The 21610-nt window shown below is 35.4% G+C and overlaps 3 protein-coding genes across 7 annotated transcripts; all 3 read right to left on the minus strand.

Moving 5' to 3' along the window:
* Positions 1-2008: 2008 nt before the first annotated feature.
* Positions 2009-4450, minus strand: LOC149009932 (putative inactive histone-lysine N-methyltransferase SUVR2). The gene is made up of 2 exons (XM_089161449.1): positions 3724-4450; positions 2009-3634 (listed from the first exon to the last, which is right to left on the minus strand). Exons 1-2 carry the CDS (start codon positions 3904-3906, stop codon positions 3566-3568), a joined length of 252 nt encoding a protein of 83 aa, XP_089017575.1. The 5' UTR covers positions 3907-4450; the 3' UTR covers positions 2009-3565.
* A 423-nt stretch (positions 4451-4873) lies between these two features.
* Positions 4874-9634, minus strand: LOC149009933 (uncharacterized). 5 transcript variants are annotated; one of them, XM_089161444.1, is made up of 4 exons: positions 9216-9634; positions 8934-9015; positions 5908-7683; positions 4874-5280 (listed from the first exon to the last, which is right to left on the minus strand). In XM_089161444.1, the coding sequence occupies exons 3-4, from the start codon at positions 7612-7614 to the stop codon at positions 5107-5109; spliced, it is 1881 nt and encodes a 626-aa protein (XP_089017570.1). In that variant the 5' UTR covers positions 7615-7683; positions 8934-9015; positions 9216-9634; the 3' UTR covers positions 4874-5106. The 5 variants fall into 5 exon arrangements, with proteins under 5 accessions (XP_089017570.1, XP_089017571.1, XP_089017572.1 ...); XM_089161445.1 differs by having other exon boundaries at positions 9185-9634; XM_089161446.1 differs by lacking the exon at positions 8934-9015.
* A 5180-nt stretch (positions 9635-14814) lies between these two features.
* LOC149009934 (uncharacterized) lies at positions 14815-19504 on the minus strand. Its single transcript, XM_089162386.1, has 5 exons — positions 19421-19504; positions 16388-17119; positions 16071-16253; positions 15602-15724; positions 14815-15205 (listed from the first exon to the last, which is right to left on the minus strand). Exons 1-5 carry the CDS (start codon positions 19502-19504, stop codon positions 15095-15097), a joined length of 1233 nt encoding a protein of 410 aa, XP_089018512.1. The 3' UTR covers positions 14815-15094.
* Between the last annotated feature and the right edge of the window lie 2106 nt (positions 19505-21610).

Below are 21610 nucleotides of genomic sequence, written 5' to 3' on the forward strand. Positions count from 1 at the left end.
TAAACCACTCACCAGATAAAAAAGAGAGACAGAGAAAGGGAGACAAGGAAACTGAAATGGAAAGAGTGGTATTGTTTGTGGAGGATTCGATCTCCTTTTTTTCAAATTCTCAGTGTTGAATCTGTCATGATGAAGAAGTTGGGAGCTTTCGTATATGCATTCTCTGTGTGCAAACTTTAAGTAATCAAACCAAACAAACGGTCATGAATTTGAAGAATAAACAAGAAACCTTAAAATGAAATAAGAACAAATTCTCCACCTTTACGGTTCCAGAACAAGAAGGAAGCAGGACAAGATCCTAGGATTCATTGCAAATAACTCAAAGGTTGTGCATCTGAAAGCGGAGAAATCTCAAATTTATTTCTTTTGACAGAAAATCTCAGATTTGAAAAACCAAAAGATTCAAGATGAAACAGAAAAAAGAATAAGGATTTTGCAGAGAGACATTAAAAACAGTAAAACAGAAGAAAGAGACAAAGAGAACGAAAGGTCGACTCTGGGTTTGAAATCATAAATTTGAAAAATTAGAAGATCTCATGATATAAATTAAAATATTAATATTTGCACTTTAACCCCACATGTTCATCCACAGCCATTGATTTTTGTTGCATGTGTGGCGCAATCTTAACGGTTAAATGATGTAAGGGTATTTAAGTCACAAAAGTAATTATCCATCTTTAACTGGCCTTTTTGAATACCACAGGGGAGGCATATGCAAAGTATGGCTTTTTTTGGACTAAAATTGACCTAAGTCAAACCTCAGGGTCCAAGTGATAATTACCCTAAACCTTTCTATAAACTTTTTCAAAATACCAGATAGAAATATACTAGAGGAATTTTGCTAGATGAATCTACAAGATTTCCAGAGTATCATAAATTTTTTATTTTTTTTATTTTATAGCATATAAAATAATAAAAATATTCAACAAATTTATAAAAAAAATTAAAAAATTAGAAATAATCAATAATGAAAATTCATAATAGATAAACCTCGTGTAAATTAAAAATAATAAGCCCAAAATATAAAATAGATACCGGACAAGCTAAATATTTTAGATAATAATGAATTTAAAATGCATATAACATAATTTATAAAATATGAATCGATAAGAAAATCAAATTTTGAATATTCTAGTGCAACATTTATAGTTAACAAACATGCTAAACAAATTAGAAGAAAAATTATAATAGATTAAATGAAAATATATACGAAGACGCTCATAAAATTTCAGATAGAAATTATTTTTTAGTTATATATAATATTGAATTGACAACATTCACCAAAACCGAAGGACATTATGAAACGTTAATAATGTCATTGGCCTTAAAAATGTTCATTCTGTTTTCTAAGACGTATGAATGAAATATTCTTTAAATATATAAATTTTGCTATAGTTTACATTGATGACATATTGTTTATTTTCTTTCAATTCAAAAAAGATATCTATATCAAAATATGAAAATCTAATTTTGGAGTGTCTATATTTTTTTAAACATAAATTGGGGTGACAATACTTTAAGGTCTCCATTTTGATCAAAATATCCTTACATCTATTTTATCATTGGATTTACAACACGTCATATTGTCATCATAATTAAATTCAATAGTAAAAATAAAAAAATAAAATGTATGTTGAAATTCATATTTTTAAATTTACATTTAAAAGTGTAATAATTCATAAATTTACAAAATAGAATCTTAAACACCAGAAGCGCTCCACCACATTTTCCCTGGAATCCCTCTGATTTCTCATTTCCCAACCATAGTGCACCCTTCGAGAAACAAAGAAAAAACCAAAAATTTCAAAACGGAAACCTGGGCTGCTTTCAATCTATCGAACTTCCCTATTTTCCCAATTTTCAGCCGTTCTAGAAAATTTCAGCAGCATGCTTCTACCATTAAGATCGAACAAGATCTGAAGTTCTGGTTAGCACTCCCAACAGATATCAGATCTTCATTGAATCTGTGTGGTGTGAGCTGTTTCTGTCACAGTATTGACCTCTTATATTCTCAAACTGATCTGAAGAGTAACATGCCATTTCGAAAAGTAATCCTAATTTGAAACTGAATGGAGTTCATTTCGTTTTCTAGAAACAGAAGCAGAGGATTAAGAAATTTCAGCTTGCAATAAAACTGGATGTTCAAATCTTCGTTCAGAAAAGAAAAAAATTCCTTTAGTTAGAACTCAATGAAGAGAAAGAGAAAATCTGGAGCTGCAAATAAGAAAAACAGAGACTACAAGAATAGATAAAGTTAGCAGTTCTTGGGCTTTTTCATGGAGGCATTTGCTGGCCTTGTCAGCTTGCACTGAATGTGAGTTTGCTCACTAGATTTATGTACGAGCGAAAAACCAATCAAAGAAAAAGAAAGAAGGATGTCTGAAGAACAGATACCCATACCCAAAAATGAAAAGTTAAAATTAGTATTATGAAATATGCCTGAATAAGGAAAGGTAAAAATTGGTCTTCATTTAACCCCTATTCTTAACTGCAAAAGGGGCATTTGTAATTGATTTTTTTTCCAGGAGTAGTAGATGTAATTGATTGTAAATCTAAGGGGTTTTTATGTAGTTTGTTCAATATCAAATATATTTTCTTTCCGTTAATAATGGTAAAGAACTATAAGAAAAATAATTAAATATTCCTAACTTACTGATTCTAAAATTGGATTATATAAACCCGTATATCACCAGAGTGGTAAACTTGGTTGAATTCAATCACCACCATAAACTCCACAATTATCACCTTGAAACTCCAAATCTTGTATCTGCAAATCAGCGCCCACAAGAATATTCCAGCGAAAACTACTGATGGATCAGCAGGTATTGTTGTGCTCATATTCCCCGGCAAGAAAGGTCCTAACTTAGTTGTATGGCTTGTATCAAGGGAAGAACATGAAGGTAATGAAGACAAGCAATGATCATCTTCAAAAACTGAAGGTAACATCGAAGGTCCCTTAAGATCAGTAACAACTAGGTCAGGAGAGTATGTAGTAGAGGACCTATTGCCTACATCCACTACTGGAATTTGGCATTGAAGTTCAGTCCCTAACTTCTTGACTCAATGAAGGCATCACTTTGCTGATTAGGAATTTTTTCTCTACGATAACAACAGTACCTGGCTCAATCTTGGGCTCTATACAGACTGCCTCAGATGCTCGCAATGAATGAGATACTTTGTCCCTCAGATCATATGTGATGAAACAGGCTACTTCTCTTTGTCCCCAGTAGCTGAAGGCGATCCCTTCTTTCCACGGGACAGTTTCAGGGGAAGCAGATTCAGATTCAATTCTTGTATGTCTTCTACAAAATTTTAATGCATCTGTTCCTTCCTGCTCAAGCCCAGTTTGTGAAGAAGCAGATTCTTTTCCCATGTTCCTAAGATGTGCCATGATGAAACAAGCTCAGTCTCAACTCTTTCATCTCCAAACTACATGATTCTGTTCTTTCATTTCTGATACACTTTTCAGATCAAGCTTTTTTCTCAAGTTTTGGTCTTTGTAAGTGAACCTTGACCCTAAGTAAGGCTGGAGCTAGAATCTGTTAAGGTCTGACCAACTGATTGACTATGCAGTCTTTTCAAAGAAAGGTTCAATCTCATTCACATTGGCTTCTCTGTCCCTTTCTTCCACCGCCTGGTAAACAAACCCAGGAAGCTTGAAAGATTATGCAAATGCAGGTTCAAACAACTTAAAGCTTGGCAGACAAAGCAGAAGATATGCACCTTGGATTCCTCATAAGCAAATATAGCATCTGCAAGAACTCTGTAATTCTCTTCTTCAATAGTTTCCCAGTTTTTATCAAACGCATCCCACAAATCTTTCAGGACAGACTTGACAATTTCTTCATGAATACCAATAGCCTTCATTGCAGCAATTGCCTTCTCCGCTCTTGAATTAGGTGCCATTCTGATCAAGCTACGATGAGTGTCAATGTAACCATCTATATTCTTCACTAGGGTAGGAACACTGGAAGTTTTTTACAAGTCAGTTTGAAACCTGTAAGAGGGGAAGATCTGCTCGACTGTGTTAGTCATCATGATATAGCCCATACCAGCCGAGCACAGACACCAAAATAAAAACTCACCAGAAAACTAAAAGACATAAGGAAAGAGAAACATAACAGATGCACAAAATCTATACGACAAGAACAACAAAAACATACATATGCATAATCAACCAGAAACCACAATGCCTGTTGCAAAAGAATAAAACTTGACCTACAGATCAACTGAAATGATTCATAATTTCTTTGGAATTCCATAAACCAATTTTAATTAAAAATATGGAAAAAAATTAATGCTTTCATACATAATCCATAATTTTTGGAACCCCACAACCCAACTCAATTAAAAAAAAAATGGCATAAAACAATGATGCTTTTGACACTAAGAGAACAATACATTATTGACAACATAACAACCAAAATGAATAAATAAATAAAACAATAAGGGTCACTGAAACCCTGGAAAACAAGATGAAACCAATCCTGTATTCATTGTCGAGTTGGTTATTAAAACCTTGAAAACCCCAACACTCGGCCTGATCCATTGACGGTAAGTCTCTGTACTGTTTCCATTGTTACATGAAAAACTTGATCAGGAAATTTGTATCTCTTGATTAGCAGAAATGGACTACTGCACAAATTCATAAATTGGTTGACCTCAGGGATGATCCAGATTGGAACTCATCAAACAACTCAAATAGAGTATCCATGCAGGAAAATACTCATAAAACCAAAAGAAAACCAGGGAACTCACCTAATAAACCTTTCTCCAAGAGAAACAATATATAAGTAAACATCATGTATAAATTATTTCATTTCTCTGTGTTGAGACAAATTTAAATAAAAAAATAAAAAAGCACAATTATTTTTTTGGGAATTGGTAGCTTTATATTACTGGGTGGGACTATTACATAAACCACAAGGAGCATCAAACCTGTGACCTCTTCATTAAGAGGTGCTGGTCATTACAGACTGAGCAACCCTTCAATTAACAAAAAGAAAAAAGAAACAAGACAACGATTTCCAACCACTTTAACTGTCATACAGAATTGTCACTCTTGAATTCTGCTGCTTCCTTTACTGAAAAAAATAAAATAAAATTCTACTGCTTCAACTCTTCTACATGTTTTGGACAAAAATCGGAAGTCTGAATATGAAGAGTAGCCACTCCTATGGAAAAAGCCTGTAGAGCTGTTAGACTTGATTCGAAATGAATAAAATACAGACCATCACGGACATGCACCATTTTAAAGGCAAGTTCCTCCTTTTCAGATCCCTGAAACACACATATACGTCCACAATTAAGTCCATGTTTGTCTGCAGTTTTAAGAATTACACCAGCCTTAAACAAGAGGGGGGGGGGGGGGGACAACAAAACAGAATGGAAGTAGTTGACCCCTATCAGTAGGAAGAAGGCTTAGATGGGTTGGGCTAGACAAAGAAAGGGTATTCTACAAGTCTTTGGCACAAGTAATGAATCACTTATAGTACCAAGACGCAATTTAGAAGCTAGTGCCATCATGCTTTACATATGAATATATCTGAATCAGTGCAACTTCCATTGATCCAACTTCCAAAGAGGTTGAAAAGCATTGATTTGAGGGAACTCAACTACTTAATTAATTTATTTTATGAATATAAATGACAATTAAAAAATAAAATATCAGGATTTCAGTATATAGTCAGTAATGTAAAAGCCTTGAGTTATCTATTATGAGGAAGCATGAAATTTCTGAAATCATAAGGACATCAAATAAACACAGATATGTCAAACACCATAGCTTAAAAGTGTTTAGTAAAGCATTTACTAATCCACCAGCTTAAAAGTGTTAAAAAAAGCATTTACTAATCCACGGTTAGTTTGATACAGGTAAAGGCACATTACACTAAGAAATCAGCATACCTGCATAAACAGCAGAAGTACCGCATCAGTTTGCGGAAATCCTTCCCTGATTGACATGTTGTGGAGTACTGTAAGAGGGCATCCAATGTCCCAGCCACCACAGTCGCAGCATCCACCAGATCTCCATCTCACATTAAGACCAGATGGGCCTTCATCTCTGGTTCTTGGGCCACCATGAAATCCTGCTGGGATTAAAACATTCATGCTGATAGAACAATCATTTCTATTTCTATGAGAACTTTCTTCGCAACTTTCCGGAGAATTGAAGCCTTCAACAGGAGTATATGTTTTATCTTCCCCAACTTTCTCAAGAAATTTTAAACCCCAGCCACCAACTGCTTCCTCTTGACAAGTCTCACGGACATACTCTCTCACAACAACAGCAGCCAACTCAAGATTTGGGCAAAGGTTACTCTCTGGAAGGATAGAATCCAAAGAATTGAGTTCACCCAACATTACTGCACATTGCTCTTCAGAGAAGCTTGGTACAACTTTGAGCCTAGATTTATCCATGGATCGATGTTTTGACCTGAACGCACCCACTACCTTTCTTGAGAACCAACCACTCTTTTTATCAGCTGAAGTGGAACTTCGCATCTCATCAGGATCGGGTTCATCAGTAGCAAACAATATAAATTCAGTCTCCAAGAGTTTCAAATTGTTAGGGCATAAAGTAAATGAATTTGACACCCTCATGTTACCAAGAAGGTTCACAGAATTACCAGAAGTCCCCAGTACCTTCTTCTTATCTGTTCTCAAGTGAAAAGAGTACACATAATCCAGACCCTTCTCATTGGATGACTTCACCTTATGCAGCTTAGCAAGATAGACCTCCCCCTGATCATCTATCACAGAGAACATCCAATACGGGATTTCACCTTTCCATTTGCAGTGAAGCATTCCCTGCGAAACAGGGGCAAAGGCAGATAAGGAAGACAGATCTGAACAACTACAATTTGTACTTGAGGGGGAATACTGCCGTTTAAGCATTTTTTCCTGCCCATTCCTCTTACTTTTTACCTTCATTGATGAAGTAATACTTGCTACTTCTGGAGAACTCATGATCTGAGAACCAATTTCTCGTCTAAGATTTGTTGACCTCTCTTTCTTTGATATTTTCCAATTGTCTAGGGCCCCTAAATGATAATTTAATGGCCTCTTTAAGCTGCTCCTCACATTGCCATTCCCAGCAAAGTCCCCAACTATCAAATGTCTGCCAGGGTGGATAACTGAATTCCCTTGTCCAACTCCTGCTGGGCAGTCATTGGATTTATTTTTTCTTCTACTTTTAAATGGTTTTAAGCCATTCAATAAAATCTCCCTTTTTGAAGACCTTAGCTCCATGGCAACATTGCATGGGTAGGATTGGCTAGATGCAACAGCTAAAGAGTCAGATGGTCTAACTTTAAACAAATCCAAGTAATCTATAAGGAGACTTTTCTCATTGGGACTTCCAGAATGCCTATCCCTGAGCTTTGTAACATCAGAATCCTGTTGGCTTTGAAAATGTGATTTCTCGATGCATCTTTCACCTGTGTATGATTCAATGAAATCTGGAGTTATAGCCTCCTTTGATTTTCCTTCAACTAATCTTCTGTTTTTCGACTGAATAACCTCTGAACTACTATCTTCTACCAATCTACTATCTTTTTTCACTATAAGAGGTGAATCTTCATTCTCTTGATCATTCTTCACTGCATTGATCATTGCGCTCTTACTATTACTGGCAGTCTGGATGTGCTAAAATTTTCATGGGTAAACAAAATACAAATATCTCTGCAAAACAATATGAAAAATTAGCAACCATCCTAAAGTTAATCAAATGTTACGATGATAAGAGAAAACTCGAAAGAAAATATTATTTCAACCACCCAAGGAGACATGAAGAAATCGGTTATAAGTATCTATATGCAGCTCCCAAGCAAGCAAAAACAGATTGTTTTGTCACTGCAGAATAGTTTGAAAATTCCAAGCTGTAGCAAGAATCAAGAACAACACCCCCAACACAATTACTCATCAAAATACATGACCTATCAGATCATTACAAGTTTTAGACAACCCTCCACACAATATTCCCACTCAAATATGTCAATCCAGAAAACCAGAACCTGGTTTTCCAAAGGACGTCAAGTGCTCCCCGATAACTCCTGAAAAAAGAAAGACTAATCGTGTGGATTCACTCTAGATTGTGTTCCTCCAAAGAATATCAACAAGAAAATACAATAGGAAAAGAAAACATAATGCAACTAGGTCCTTCAAGGTGGCTAGAACTAATTTCCATATAACTAATGGAGCAAATGAATTAAATGTGAAAGAACACTGAAAAGTTATAGTAGTAGCTTTAAGATTCCCACTGTTCCCATGACAAAACTAAAGGAGATATAATCAACCATTGGAATGGCTGGGAAGGGATGCTTATTTGGGTAGCGGTTGGGAACATACTCTTAAGACTTCATAACTGAGAACAATAACTCATGAAATCTAACAAGTACAGGTAAGGATCTCTTTTCCTCTTTTCACCACTTGGTCCTCTTTATGGATACATGCAACATGTATTATTCGAAAAGACAGAGGATTCTTTTCTAGACTTGCAGCAGAAAGAATGCAAGATTCAAAGGAAATTCAAATACTATATATTATAAATAAATGTAACACATATAGCTGCCCCTTATATACAAGCCCACTCAATGAAGATTCCTTATATTATAAAGAAACCTCTTCCATTCACTCTTTCTCGCTTTAAAGGAACTTTACAAGATTTTTTTTTTATTTTTTTATTTTTTTTCCATGTAAAGAAAAATAATTAACAGTCAACCAACATAAACCATACAGAGTTCTACAAAATTTGCAGCAGAAGCCCAAGCCTACACATAAGTGAAATTCAAAGAACCCCAACGGGAAAGCAACAAAATAAGTCTCGCAGCAAGAAAATTTTCTGAATCCTTCTTTTCAGTTTCCCCCCTTAATTGGTGACTTATCAACAACTACCCAAGAAGGAGGGCTAAAGAAATAGCAACCATTCTCACCTGAAAACATTGAATTCATGACTAGTTTGAACCCAATTCAATGAAGAATCACCGTTGTCCCAAGAAACAATCTTTGAACAGCCTGAATTATCCATTTACAACATAAGCAAGTACCAGGGAGAAAGAAGCGAAGAAGAATACGGCTAAATTGGGTCACAGCGAATGGAGAATGGATAGAGAAATTTATTAATTAAGCATAAAAAACTCCCATTTTCTCGAACTTCAGAAAACGCAAAGCTATTCACACTCACCATTGATGAAGAAATGAGATTAGAAACTAACCGAAAAGGAGTGGTTGTTTAAGAACTGGAACGATATCCTTTTTCGGTAAATGCGCTGGACCGATGTCGCAAGACACACCTTAACAAATTGTGGTCTTCTCAACCCAAAAAGTTGCGTATTCCAAGTCTTCTCTCTCTCTCCTCTTGCTTGGAAAGCAAAAGGGCAAAACAAAACTCGCGTGGACAATGTGGTCCCCTTGTTTGTTGTTTTTCGAAGTGGAAAAAACAAAACCCTAAAAACCAGAAGTGTATAGAACTACGAGTCTGATTGTGAGCGAATGAGCTGGTCCGCCCAATCGTCGCTTTACCTCCGCCGCACCGCCACCTCTACCACCATCACCGCCTTCACTTTTCTTCCGACGCGGCTAAAGTTCTTCACCAACGTCGCAGTCACCGCCCTCATTAAGTTTCGATTTTCTCCATGAAGAGAGAGAGAGTTTCCTGATTCTCAGGTTACATTCTCATTCGGCAAATATATTCGTTGTTCTATTACTTCGTTTAATGTCGAATTCCATTTACTAATTAATGAGAACCAGTGGTTGTCGATTTGAAAGTTACGGAACTAGCCTTCTCCTATTCCATGGAAAGAAAGGATCTCTCGGGATTGTTGATGCTCTTTTCGGACTTTTCCAACGATCAGCTGTTTTGTCGCTGTTTCACTCAGTACGCTTTCCTTCTTCCGTGTCGGACACGTGGATTAATGTTTAGGAAGGAGAAATGGTCCAACACTTCTGCGTCGCTTTGTTTGATTTGATTGTGAAGATATGGTCCAACCTTAATGGATGCTTCATCTTTTATCTATTATAATTATTGCTATCTTTTTTTCTTCTTTTGATAATCAGCTTATTTCATGGTGCAAATCAAATACAAATTTTATTGGGTCCATTTTTTTATTGAATCATCGTTTTTTTCTTTGATGAAAGATACATGTCTATCAATAATCATGAACTTTTAGATAAAACTGAAGGACATGTATTCTTCATCCCAAGGCCATAAATACACCTGATAAAACTCCCCACTTAAGCATATATTATTGACTATTCACTTTTTGACTTTTTTCAAAATGTCCAAAAACCTTCTAAATTTTCCATCCTTGCGACATTGACTGTTATGTTTCCAAATTTGAATGGTCAACGGTCGAAAATATCCGAATAAATTATTAAAATAACTTCTCACTCACTTTTATGACCGAGCTAAATGCACGGGTGAATGTAGGGGTGTCAACGGTTCGGGTTGGGCCGGTTTCGGGCTGAAAAACACTCAGCCCAAACACGGCCCATTAAAAAAATAACGGTTTCGGGTTGGTGCGGTTTGGGTTCGGGCTGACCAACGGTTTGGGCTAACGGTTTAGAATTGGGTTTATTAACAGTTTGGGTTTGGGTTTATTAGCGGTATATTTTGAATATCTTGTTGATATGTGAAATTTATCAAGAGTAAGCGAACACATATAAGCATTAAGTTATATTCAAGTCTTTTGTGTTGGGTGTTCAAAACCAAAAAATTTTTTTCTACAAAGAAATAAAACTTATAAAACTAATATACAAAAGAAAGTTGGCATCTTGATGAATTTTAGTGGGTTGTCTCTGCTTATTTTCTTCCCCCTTCTTGATACTTGTAAAAATGGATAAAAAATAAAGCATTAAAAGATTTTCAAATGATAATACACTTGCTATATATTTTCTAAGCCCATCTTCCAAATGGCAAAAGCTTTGACAAGCTTGTTGTTTGCATATTCCAAAACAAAACAATGGATACTTGGGGCTTCTATTGTCTTTTACATTTAAATTTATTTTATTTTATTTTATTTATAACTGGTTTAACGGGGTGGTTCGAGTTCGGGCTAGTTTCGGGCCAAACGGTTCGGGCTAGCGGGCCACACATGGGCTGGCCCGGCCTAGCCCGAACCATTGCGGGCTGTGGTTGTTCAGCCCAAACACAGCCCGTTAAGCTTCAGTTCGGGTCGGTTTGGGCTATAGCGGGCCGGTTCGGTCCGGTTTTAACGGTTCGGTTTAGGTTTTGACATCCCTAGGTGAATGGATTCTCCCTATGTGAATTCCTTTATCCATCTTCTTTGCTTGATAATCCCAGGCGACCACCACTCCTCCCTTACCTGAAATCACCCACCATCGTTCCCTTTCATTGTCTCCTACAAGAAATCTTCTTTATCAATGTCATCACAAGATTCTCTCTTTCATTTGTGCATAACGTTGGAGCTTCTCATTAAAGAGCACCTAAGGATCCTTCTCAATCAAAATACCATCTTGCCTGTAGGCATCTCTCAAGATTACAGTCAAGTTCATAACTCATACGGAATTTAAATGCTTTCTTTACTTGATCTTCATCTACGGGAAAAACCCTCTCTACAACACTCACAACTAATGAAGAATCCCAATTAACCAATTCAATAATCTTTTTCCGATTGTTCTCCACCATGATTCTGAAATAATCTAAATACTTTTTTTTTTTTTTTTTTTTTTACAAAGGCGCTTTTTAGAGTTTTTATACATAGGAAATTTGGGAGTGAGAAATTGAGAATATTACATATGTCTCCAGTAAGGGTTGAACCCACGACCTCTCCACTGAGAAGTCAGGTTCCTAACCATCCTAATAACCTCCACTGGCAATAATCCGAACACTTGGAAACACGATCTCTAAAATCCTCAAGGATCCCAAACTAGAGGCTGACAATGGTAGACCTTACTCAACAGAATTCGTTTCTTTGCAAACATCTTTTATAACTCTGTCTTCCATCATTTGATCCATAATGGACTTGTCTTCTTCTTGCAAAATCCTCCATCAAATCACTTTGAAGCTGGGATAGTGGGACCTATCCCCTATAGGGCTTGTACATATAAAACTAGGACATTTTTCAACGTGATACTTTCATAAATATCCCCTTAAAGACTAAAACTAGACGTTTGGGTCCTCACATGTACTCTAATGTTCTTGTGAAAAACTGAATCCAGCCATGATGGGCTGTTCACAATTTGATTGTTCATGTGTAACTTAAGGGATTTTGCTTGGGTGTTGCCACTGACATGGTGCAATTTGCAATGCCCATAGTTGGATTGATACCATGTAAGGCAAATTAAATCCTGACCGCACAATATAACCATGATTAAAGTCACTTGACCAACACCGAGATATATTCTGCCAGGATTTAATTTGTCCTATGTGACACATTAGCAACAAGCAAAATTATAATCAAGAGAAAATAAAATGTTTCACATCGAAATTTTCTAGGGTTTTGAAAAGTTGAATTTGTCAATTGAATTTGTTTGGCACCACTTAGAAAAGATTCTCAAACTGAAAGGCCAATAATTTAATAATCCAAAGTTCCCCTTTATCATGTCCAAGGAGACCGTCTATTTGGGCCAAGAGGGGCCCAGTAGTGGGTTTTCATTTGTTATGTAATTTCCATGTAAAATTTCTGATGGTGGGACCGAGAGGAGTAGAAGACGCAAATCGAATGAATCCAATCCAGAGACGTGAAAGATTAGATGGGACCATGAGAATGACACCCTAAATGTTTGGATATATAATTGATAATTGATTGAACAAAAGTTGAAACTATTTGGTATTTGAAAATAAGTCTTATCTTTGAAAAGAAGTCTTATCTTTAAGCAGCTTGGTTTGCTTAAGCAAGGTTCCGGTATCGAATATTTGTGCGACCAACACCGGTTTATAAACCGGGGTTGGCAAACCAAAAAAAAAAAAGTCTTATATTTTTCTTTCGTTTGCCCAAAACCTGAAAAAAGAAAAAAAAAGAAAAAAAAATCTTATATATATATATATTCTTTTTTTTTTTTAATTTAATGAAAATATTTGATTCTCCCTTGCACCAACTAACTTCTTCTTTCTTGTTTCTTTGCATGTCTGAATTATAAATACGGCCAGATTGCAAAGGTTATTATACATAATTTATGTTTAATTGCTAGTTTTGTTTATTATTTTTTCATACAATTGATTCATAACTAGTTGTAAAGGTCCTTTAGAAATGTTGATGCTTTTGAGGTATTAAAATTAATAGGAATGTTTTCAAAATCTCACATTTTTTTTGTGTACTGCCGAGGGAGTGTTGATGATGTTTGTATGATCAAAATTGTACTATAAAATTTTGGTAATGTTACTGGGTAGGTGATCAGTTTGGAGAAAGGTGAGGGTTTTGTTTTGTTTGTTTTTTTCTTCCCTAGTGCAAATGTCTCGATTTGGTGGTTGAACTAAACTTTTAATAATTCTGGGCGTCTAGGAGATGAAACCGAGTGCTGTGTACTTGGAAGCTCATTTATCAACCACAAGAGTAAGGTCTAAAAGTCTGGAACCACAGTTGCAAAGTTTTACTTAAAAACTCGCTGGTTGGAAAGCCAAGTCTCTCTCCTTTGCTAGGAGACCTGTGCTTTTATAATCCGTGCTACAAGCTCTTCCAATTTACCATATGCATGCAATTCACCCCGTTCCCTAAAGCTATCTGTAGAAAAATGGACTCTCTTTGCTAGAGATTCTAGTTGGAATCTACAGAAGGAAGCAAGCATCTAACTTTGATTGTCTAGGATACATGTTGAAGGCCAAAGGCAGTAGGCAAAAATGGAGCACATGAATGTTGCCCTTCTCTTGAAGCAAGGGTGGAGGCTCCTAAATGAACTTGATTTGATTTGGGCAAAATGCCTAAAGGCTGAATATTTTCCTATGACTTCGATCTTTGATTCTAAGTTAGGGAAAATTTGGGGATATAACTTATGGAATAGTTTAAGAACATATTTTCTTTATCTTATATGTTTGGTCATTAGGAAAGTCGAAAATGGTTGTAATACCTCATTCTGGTTCGATCCTTCGGTTCCTACAACTGCGAATCATCAGATTTGGGAGGTTCATAAAAATTTTCAACCATGACAATCCAGGTTTGCTAATGAAGTGGAAAGTAGATCCCAACTAGTTATGGAGATCAATCAAACTTTTAACCAAACCACTGCTCGCATTATTAACAATATATCTTTATCCTCAAAAACTAACCATTGAAATTCTTTGATTTCCCATAATGGTATTTTCAGTTTTCACCCCTAAGCTCGCCAACAATGAACTAAGGAAGCAGCTTTGACTCTGTGAATTTTCAAACTTCTCATATACTAGCTAGAGAACTCAAAAAGGTGAGAACTTAATGGGAAATGTGTTAGCCACTCACTGTGTAGGGTAAGAGACGACAGGTGAAAAGAGGATAGTTGGAATAAATTCTTTGTGTTTTTCAATGGGGTGGGGCAGGTGAAGATGTTCGGTGAGAACTATATCAAGAAGATGTGACATTCAGAAGTTGATGGTGCATTAAGGGGAATTTCCACAACTCAGTAAGGGAAGGATCAACAATAAAATGCAGTGGTTTGATCCACCAAGCCCTCCTAATCTGAAATTTGAACAACTTTTAGCTAAAAAAACCAGCAAATGCTGCAAATGTCTTCAATGACATCAAGAGATGCCCAGTTCTCTTTTATTTACTATCAAATTTTCAAGACAATGGAAGAATACTTACAAATTTGCAATTTCTATTTCAATGCACAGTAATATCTAGAGTATTGATATACATGAGTAAACATACATGGGATGTATAGTATGGAAATACAGAGGGAATATCTGACTAGATTAATAGACTTCGAATTCGACACTTGACTGATCATCTGTCGATCGAACAGAACCAATGCTCTGTGGCATTTGAAGAAATAACACTGTGTGCCAATAATAAATCACCTACTAATTAACATATAGAATTGACAATGTTCCAACCCATCCTTTTATTTAAAACATATGGAGCATTTCATCAACTCCATTGAGATGAGAGGATCTTACAGAACTGTACACACATGATCTCAACGCGAGGATTAGTGATCTTCTTCATGTCCATGATTGTATTTGGAAGTTGCATTTGAAGGAATTCACGCCACTGATGTGAGAGAAAATATCTGAAGAGTCAACCATTTCCTCTTCTTCTTTCACTGCTGCCACCTACAGAGAAATTCAAATTACAAACAAAAACCAAAATTAGAACACTAGAGTTCTCCCTTTATCAGTAAAAAGAGACTCTCTTTCACTGCTACCTCTAACAATTAGGGACCAAAATCAACAACAAGATTCACTATGTCATGAGTCCAAAAAAACCCCAAATCACCACAGTAAAAAGAGACTCTCTTTCACTGCTACCTCTAACAATTAGGGACCAAAATCAACAACAAGATTCACTATGTCATGAGTCCAAACAAACCCCAAATCACCAAGGATTGAATGGTCTTCTCTTTATTTTTGGAGTGACATGAAAGGAAAATTATATTGAAAAGTCTATTATGGATGAATCTCTACATGGTTTTACTGCAAGTATATAGGAAGCATATGTATATATCTTACTTCTTCATCATCATCTTCATGACTGCTGCTGTTGGGTCTTGCAGCTTCCCCAAATTCATCGTTCTTGGCAAATCTCCCTCTAACACGAGGACGGCTATCGGCAAGAGTCTTGCGGCATGCATACTGTAGATTCACTAGTCATTAATTAGGAGAAGAAGCTGAATAGAAGTTCAGAAAAATCTTACTGTGATTCTGGTATATTCCACATGAGTTAATAATCTTCAGTAACCATGTGAAATGACAAGGTTGCCCCTTGCAGTAAATAATTTTGGAAAATAAACAACGGGCAAAAGGTAAAGTTATAGCTCTTTTGATCAGTTAATTGGTCACAACAAGATGCATATATATTTTGATTAAAAAAAAAATATGCATATTATTCTTAAATTCTGTTTTTTCAGGTTCATCTACTCAGATGAAGAGGACATGAACCTTGATCCTTCTAACAAGAAATTGAGAGAGAGAGAGAGACCTTAATTTTCTTGCTGAAATTCCTCTCATTTCTTTTCTTCATGTATCTGTGGATCTTCTCCTTCCTTTCTTCAACAGAGAGTTTTCCAACCTTGTAAGTAGATTCTTCCAAAGTGGAAATTTCTGATGTTAGACTAGAAGTCCCACCACCATTCACCAGTTGGGAGCTATCACTAGTTAGGGCCTTTTAGATAGACAAAAGAAACATATATCAAATATATTTTCTTTCCATTAGTAATAGTAAAGAACTGCAACAAAAATAGTTACTTATTAATGGCTCTAGAACTCCTACTGATTCTATAATTGGCTTAGATATACCTGTATATCACCAGAGTGGTAAACTTGTTGAATTGAATCACAACCATACACTCCACAATTATCACCTTGAAAATCCAACTCTTGTATCTGCAAATCAGTGCCCATAAGAATATTTCCAGCGAAAACTACTCCTGTTGGATCAGCAGGTATTGTTGTGCTCAAATTCCCAGGCAAGAAAGGTCCTAAATTAGTTGTATCAAGGAAAGAACATGAAGGTAATGAAGACAAGCAATGATCATCTCCGAAAACTGCCGGTAACATCAAAGGTCCTTTAAGATCAGTAACAACTGTGTCAGGAGAGTATGTAGTAGAGAACCTATTGCTTGCATCCACTAATGGAATTTGGCATTGCAGTGAAGCAAGATCAAACTGATCTTCTTCTGTTGCTACTAGCAATGGTGGATGAGGAACAACATTTGAAAATGTTGATTGTGTAGAAAAATCTATGGAAGCTGAGATTTCATTATTGTCATTATTCTCATCTTGGAAATCATAGATCATGGGGAGGTTGTTGGTGTTACTGGTATTGTCGTTGCTGTTGTTATTGGACTTTCCTAGTTTAGAAGGGAATGAAGGAGAGAAGGAGAGGTTACTGGTGTAATTAGAATTCTCTTCAAAGCAGCAGTTTGAGCAGGAAGAAACATCTGAGTTTTGAAGAGTCTCACGGAAAAATTCTTGATCACAAAATTCAAATTGTTGAGAGCTTATGGGGCTGCTCACAACATCTTTATCCTGCAACACATTTAAATACCCTAATCAGACCAAAAGAACCCTTTCAGTGTCTGAAAGCTTTGAACAATCATACAACCAGGAAAACTGGAATGTTTATCTTCAAGTAAAAAGCAACCAATAAAACCATATCAATCATGATTCAAGAACAGACATACAATATAAACTGGACTAGATGAAGAAAACATGTCCAACTTATCAACAATGAGGTTAGTCAGGATTTCAGTCAAACTTGATATGTAGTTGTGTTATAGAGAAGCTTGGCACAAGGTTCCAAAGCTTCCAAGGTCCCATCATCTATCAATTTCAATAGGGTTTTGGAACATTTGTACCAGGGAACTCTTTAGCTCCACTTTAGAATGAAAGTCTCTTCAGATTTTGGTTCTTGAAATAATTTCCAAGTCATTTGGCTAGCAGAGCTCGATTATGAAAGGGTTAGATCTATACATAACTAGTACAAATTAGGTATTTCATGCAGGTTAAAGACTCCAAAAAGACACAGAAAGTGTAAAAGGGATTTTATGTGTTTAAGTAAGAGAATATATAAAAGTAACATCTTTAGATAAACCAGAATAGTGGAATAAAATTTGGATGATAACAATAAATTAATGACAACGACGATCATGAGGATATAGCGTTCCCTTGCACTTAAGTTTGCTAGCTAACATGTGTTCCACTTGTAGCCATCCAAAGGGTATTTATAAAAATAAATAAGAAAAAAAATGTATATAAAATTCTAAATTGACTCGTGAAAACTCCTTCAGTATATATGCTAAAAAACAATGGATTGAATTCAAATTTTGCATTATCAAAACTAAGTGTGCTAAGGGCCTGTTTCGTTACTTGAGTCTGGAGATTTCAAATCAATGGAGTCATGGTTCATAAAATTAACTGTTTGGTTAATCTAAATTTGTGATTCGAAGAGTTCTGTCAAGGTAAAATTTTGTGAATGCACAAATGTTTAACGTTTTTATTGTATGAACGAAATCTCTAGATTTTACTTCATACCCATAAATGTACAGATTCACGTTTTTAGTACATAAATGTCCCATTTATGAATCTAGAGATTTGAAATATCTAAATTCATGTAACTAACAGGTCCTAAAATAATTTCAAAAAATGTACTACAAGAAAAACCTAAATTATGCTCACAATCTTGCTTGAAATGTAGTCGCTTTAAAACAACTTTATAGTGGACCTCCTTAGTTACTAAGATCTTTCTCTAAGTTGCAAGGTTGACAAATCTGTCCATCTCTCTTTCTTATATGTAATGATTTTATTGCCCTCTTACACGGTTATATTAATGCACTTTTCATAGTTGGACAAAATAAAATGCACAAATTCCTATCTATATCATGAGTTGATTCGGGAATATTGGAAAGGAAAAGAATTGAAGACATGTCATGCGGCCAATGAATGATGCATCCAACACACCATGTGAAATTTTTAGAAAAGTTAGCAACTTACTAATAACAATGATCAATGCTTTTAGCAAGATATGAATTTGATCTTCTGTCTTTGTTCTTGTTAAGAGTATGATTCCTAAGAATCAAAGCTAAAGGAAAAACACTAAAATGCTAAAAAGATTGTTTGATAAAAGCTCTTAATAGAAGAACACATGCAATGCTGTATGGAGATCTTAACTTAATCATGATCCAATTAAACAAGAGATTCTAAATGGAAACCTTGAAGGAGAAGCTTTAAAAGTCTTTTAGAAGGTCCTTTAACAAATTCAAGAGAATTAAGAACAATGTTTACTTGTTTCTTGTTCTAATGAAGGTAGTTTACATTGTATTATCAGCTCAAATGCAATGTGTAAACCAAACAGATAGATGGATATTGTTCTTGACAAATTTAAATCAAGAAGAAAAGCTAAAAGCAATGTATCTAAGAAAGAAGCTTGAGAGTTGTGGGAGTTTACGCTCAGAAGTTGTTGTTGTTGTTGTTCTGGTGGATGGATAATATCCTGTAACATCGTCTTCTTTGTCTTTGTTGCAGAAATTAAACCAGGAATATTCAAAAACTCCGAACTGTCAATTCCTACAAGAACTGAAGTAGCTCAAGAACAAGGATGATGGCTTGTGATTCAAGCCTTAATCTAAGCTCCAATCCCCTGTAAGACTTTATTGCAGAAACCAGAAAAAAATAAAAATAAAAAAGGTCAAGGAAAGAAGAAGAGGAGACACGGGGATATGGAGGTTTTGATTTTATTTTTATTTTTGTATTTTTAGAAATAATTATTGGGACGTTAGCGAAGAAAATGGAGGGGTTTTGGTATTTATATAGAGACTTCGATTTACGTACTTGGCTTCGTAAGGTGATTCCGAGCTTAACGGAGAACCGCTGAGGCTCCTCTTCGCCAGCATTGTCTAAACTATACTCAGCCATAGGCAGGTAGACACGTGTCTCTTTTGCATACGTGGCATTCTTGCTGACTTGTCTCGTCACACCTCACTATGTTTTATCCTGTTGGTTCTGTTTGTTGGTTAGCTTTAAACTGTCCACAAGAAAATGTATTGGACCGAGTCCCCACCCCGGCCAAAGCCACACGAAAAAAATATCCTCTGTTGTGCACGTATCTCTACTCAATCTGTTGTACATAAAAGTGCACTTGTATGCCAAACAATTGGCTAAAAACACTTAAAAATAAAAAAATAAAAATGAAGATTTTTGAATTCAAAATTGAAATTTAATCACAACCTTCTATTTGACATATAAGTGCATTGACGTGTGTAATAGAGAGATGTGCACACTAGATGATCTTTTCTTTTTCTTCAAACCACACACGAAACCAACACGCTTTATAATTTTACTGAGTTACTCAACACTAACTAATTACTTCAAATACACTTCGGCTCCTCTTGGATAGGTTTGATTATGATTCGGTTTTGGTTTTTTTGAAAAACAATATTCAATTATTTGAGTTAGTATGGGTTTTAAATTATACTATGGCATTCCTTGATGATGTAGAATTATTCACTACTCATACAAAATCCAGCATAAGAAGATATTTATGTTGGGGATAAGGATGCATAATCACGAACAAAAAAAAATAAACACAAGTAAAAACATATAAGATAATTTGAATTTGGTTCAACAAAACCTTGCCTATGTCTACCAAAGAAAAAATAAGTTTCATATTGTTGGAAAAGCCTCCAATATCAACTTATTGCATGGCTCCTTTATATTTCTGCGCTTGTCTAGCATATGTTCATAGTTAATCTTAATGGGAGTTTCTTTTACGTGCGACGTTTGATAGTAGGTGGCCACATTCAGGGTTGTATGACAACATCTATGATATGTTTTCCTATTTTTAGGTGTGAAACACTTTATCCTCTCTCTATACATTTTTTTTTTTTGGTAGAACTCTCTATACATTTTTGTTGTTTCAAACTGTTTATGAGTGCTGAAATCATAAATGGTTAAAAAAAAAAAAGTTTATGTAACTACAAAAATTAATGAATATGGATGAAAAAAATGCACAAGAAACAAAGCAGATTACACATACATAATTTGGGCTATTTCTGTAAAAAAATAATAAATAAATAAAAAAGGCAGAATAAACATGAACAGTTGCCATATTATTATCCCAAAAAAAGAAAAAAATGGTTGCCATACAAGTATACAACCCTTTTTTCTTTTCCTTAAGTGGCAAAATTCGTGATGGGCTCTATTTGGACTTGGGCCATGGTTCTGGTATAAAAGTTATCACAATTCTGTAGTTTGCCAAAGCCCATGGCCCATTAGAGGCCATCCTAAGCTTGATCGAGTTTTTCTATTTCATCAGTTGTGCTTTCCTACGTTTGTGTTGATACGCTATGGTTACCCAAAGAAAAAGAAAAGTGTACCCAAAGTACGAAATGCCGGGTTCCGCTACATGACGAAACCACCGAAACTCCGACATTCACCAGGGAATGTATCACTGGAAGTTTGGGGGGCTGTATCTGAGGTTATTTTAGACTATTTATTATTCTTATTATATTTTTATATCTATTCTAATTTGAGGCCAATAAATACATTGAGATTATTATTTTTACTTAAGCTGAAGTGGTGTATTTGATCGGCACATGCATGGCTATATATGAATCATACTGAAGCTTGAAACATGAATTTAAACGAATACGAGTGATACAAGAGAAAATAGGAATCTTCATTAAATTGCAAGATAACTAAAATCCATTATATAAGTAACTATACAATTAGTCAAGTAATCATGTGCGCCACATCAACATTGGTATCCATCTAATGGTTGGCACTTGATCTACATTTCAAATTTTCACGTTGAACAATGGAGGTTGATTTTTTATCATCGCATCTGTGTTGATGTAGAGTATTAATAAAGTTTAAGCAAATTGCACTAGTATTGCCAATGGTGGGTTAATTGTACTGACACCCTAAAACAAAAGCCTTAAAGCATTGAAACCCCACTTTATATTTAAAAAACACAGATACCCCAAAATTGAAATTTTATTGAATATTTTGTTAAATTTGTTA

Source organism: Hakea prostrata, chromosome 7, assembly GCF_041222555.1.
Source record: "Hakea prostrata isolate BN-2017 chromosome 7, UWA_Hpros_2, whole genome shotgun sequence".
Taxonomy (NCBI): domain Eukaryota; kingdom Viridiplantae; phylum Streptophyta; class Magnoliopsida; order Proteales; family Proteaceae; genus Hakea; species Hakea prostrata.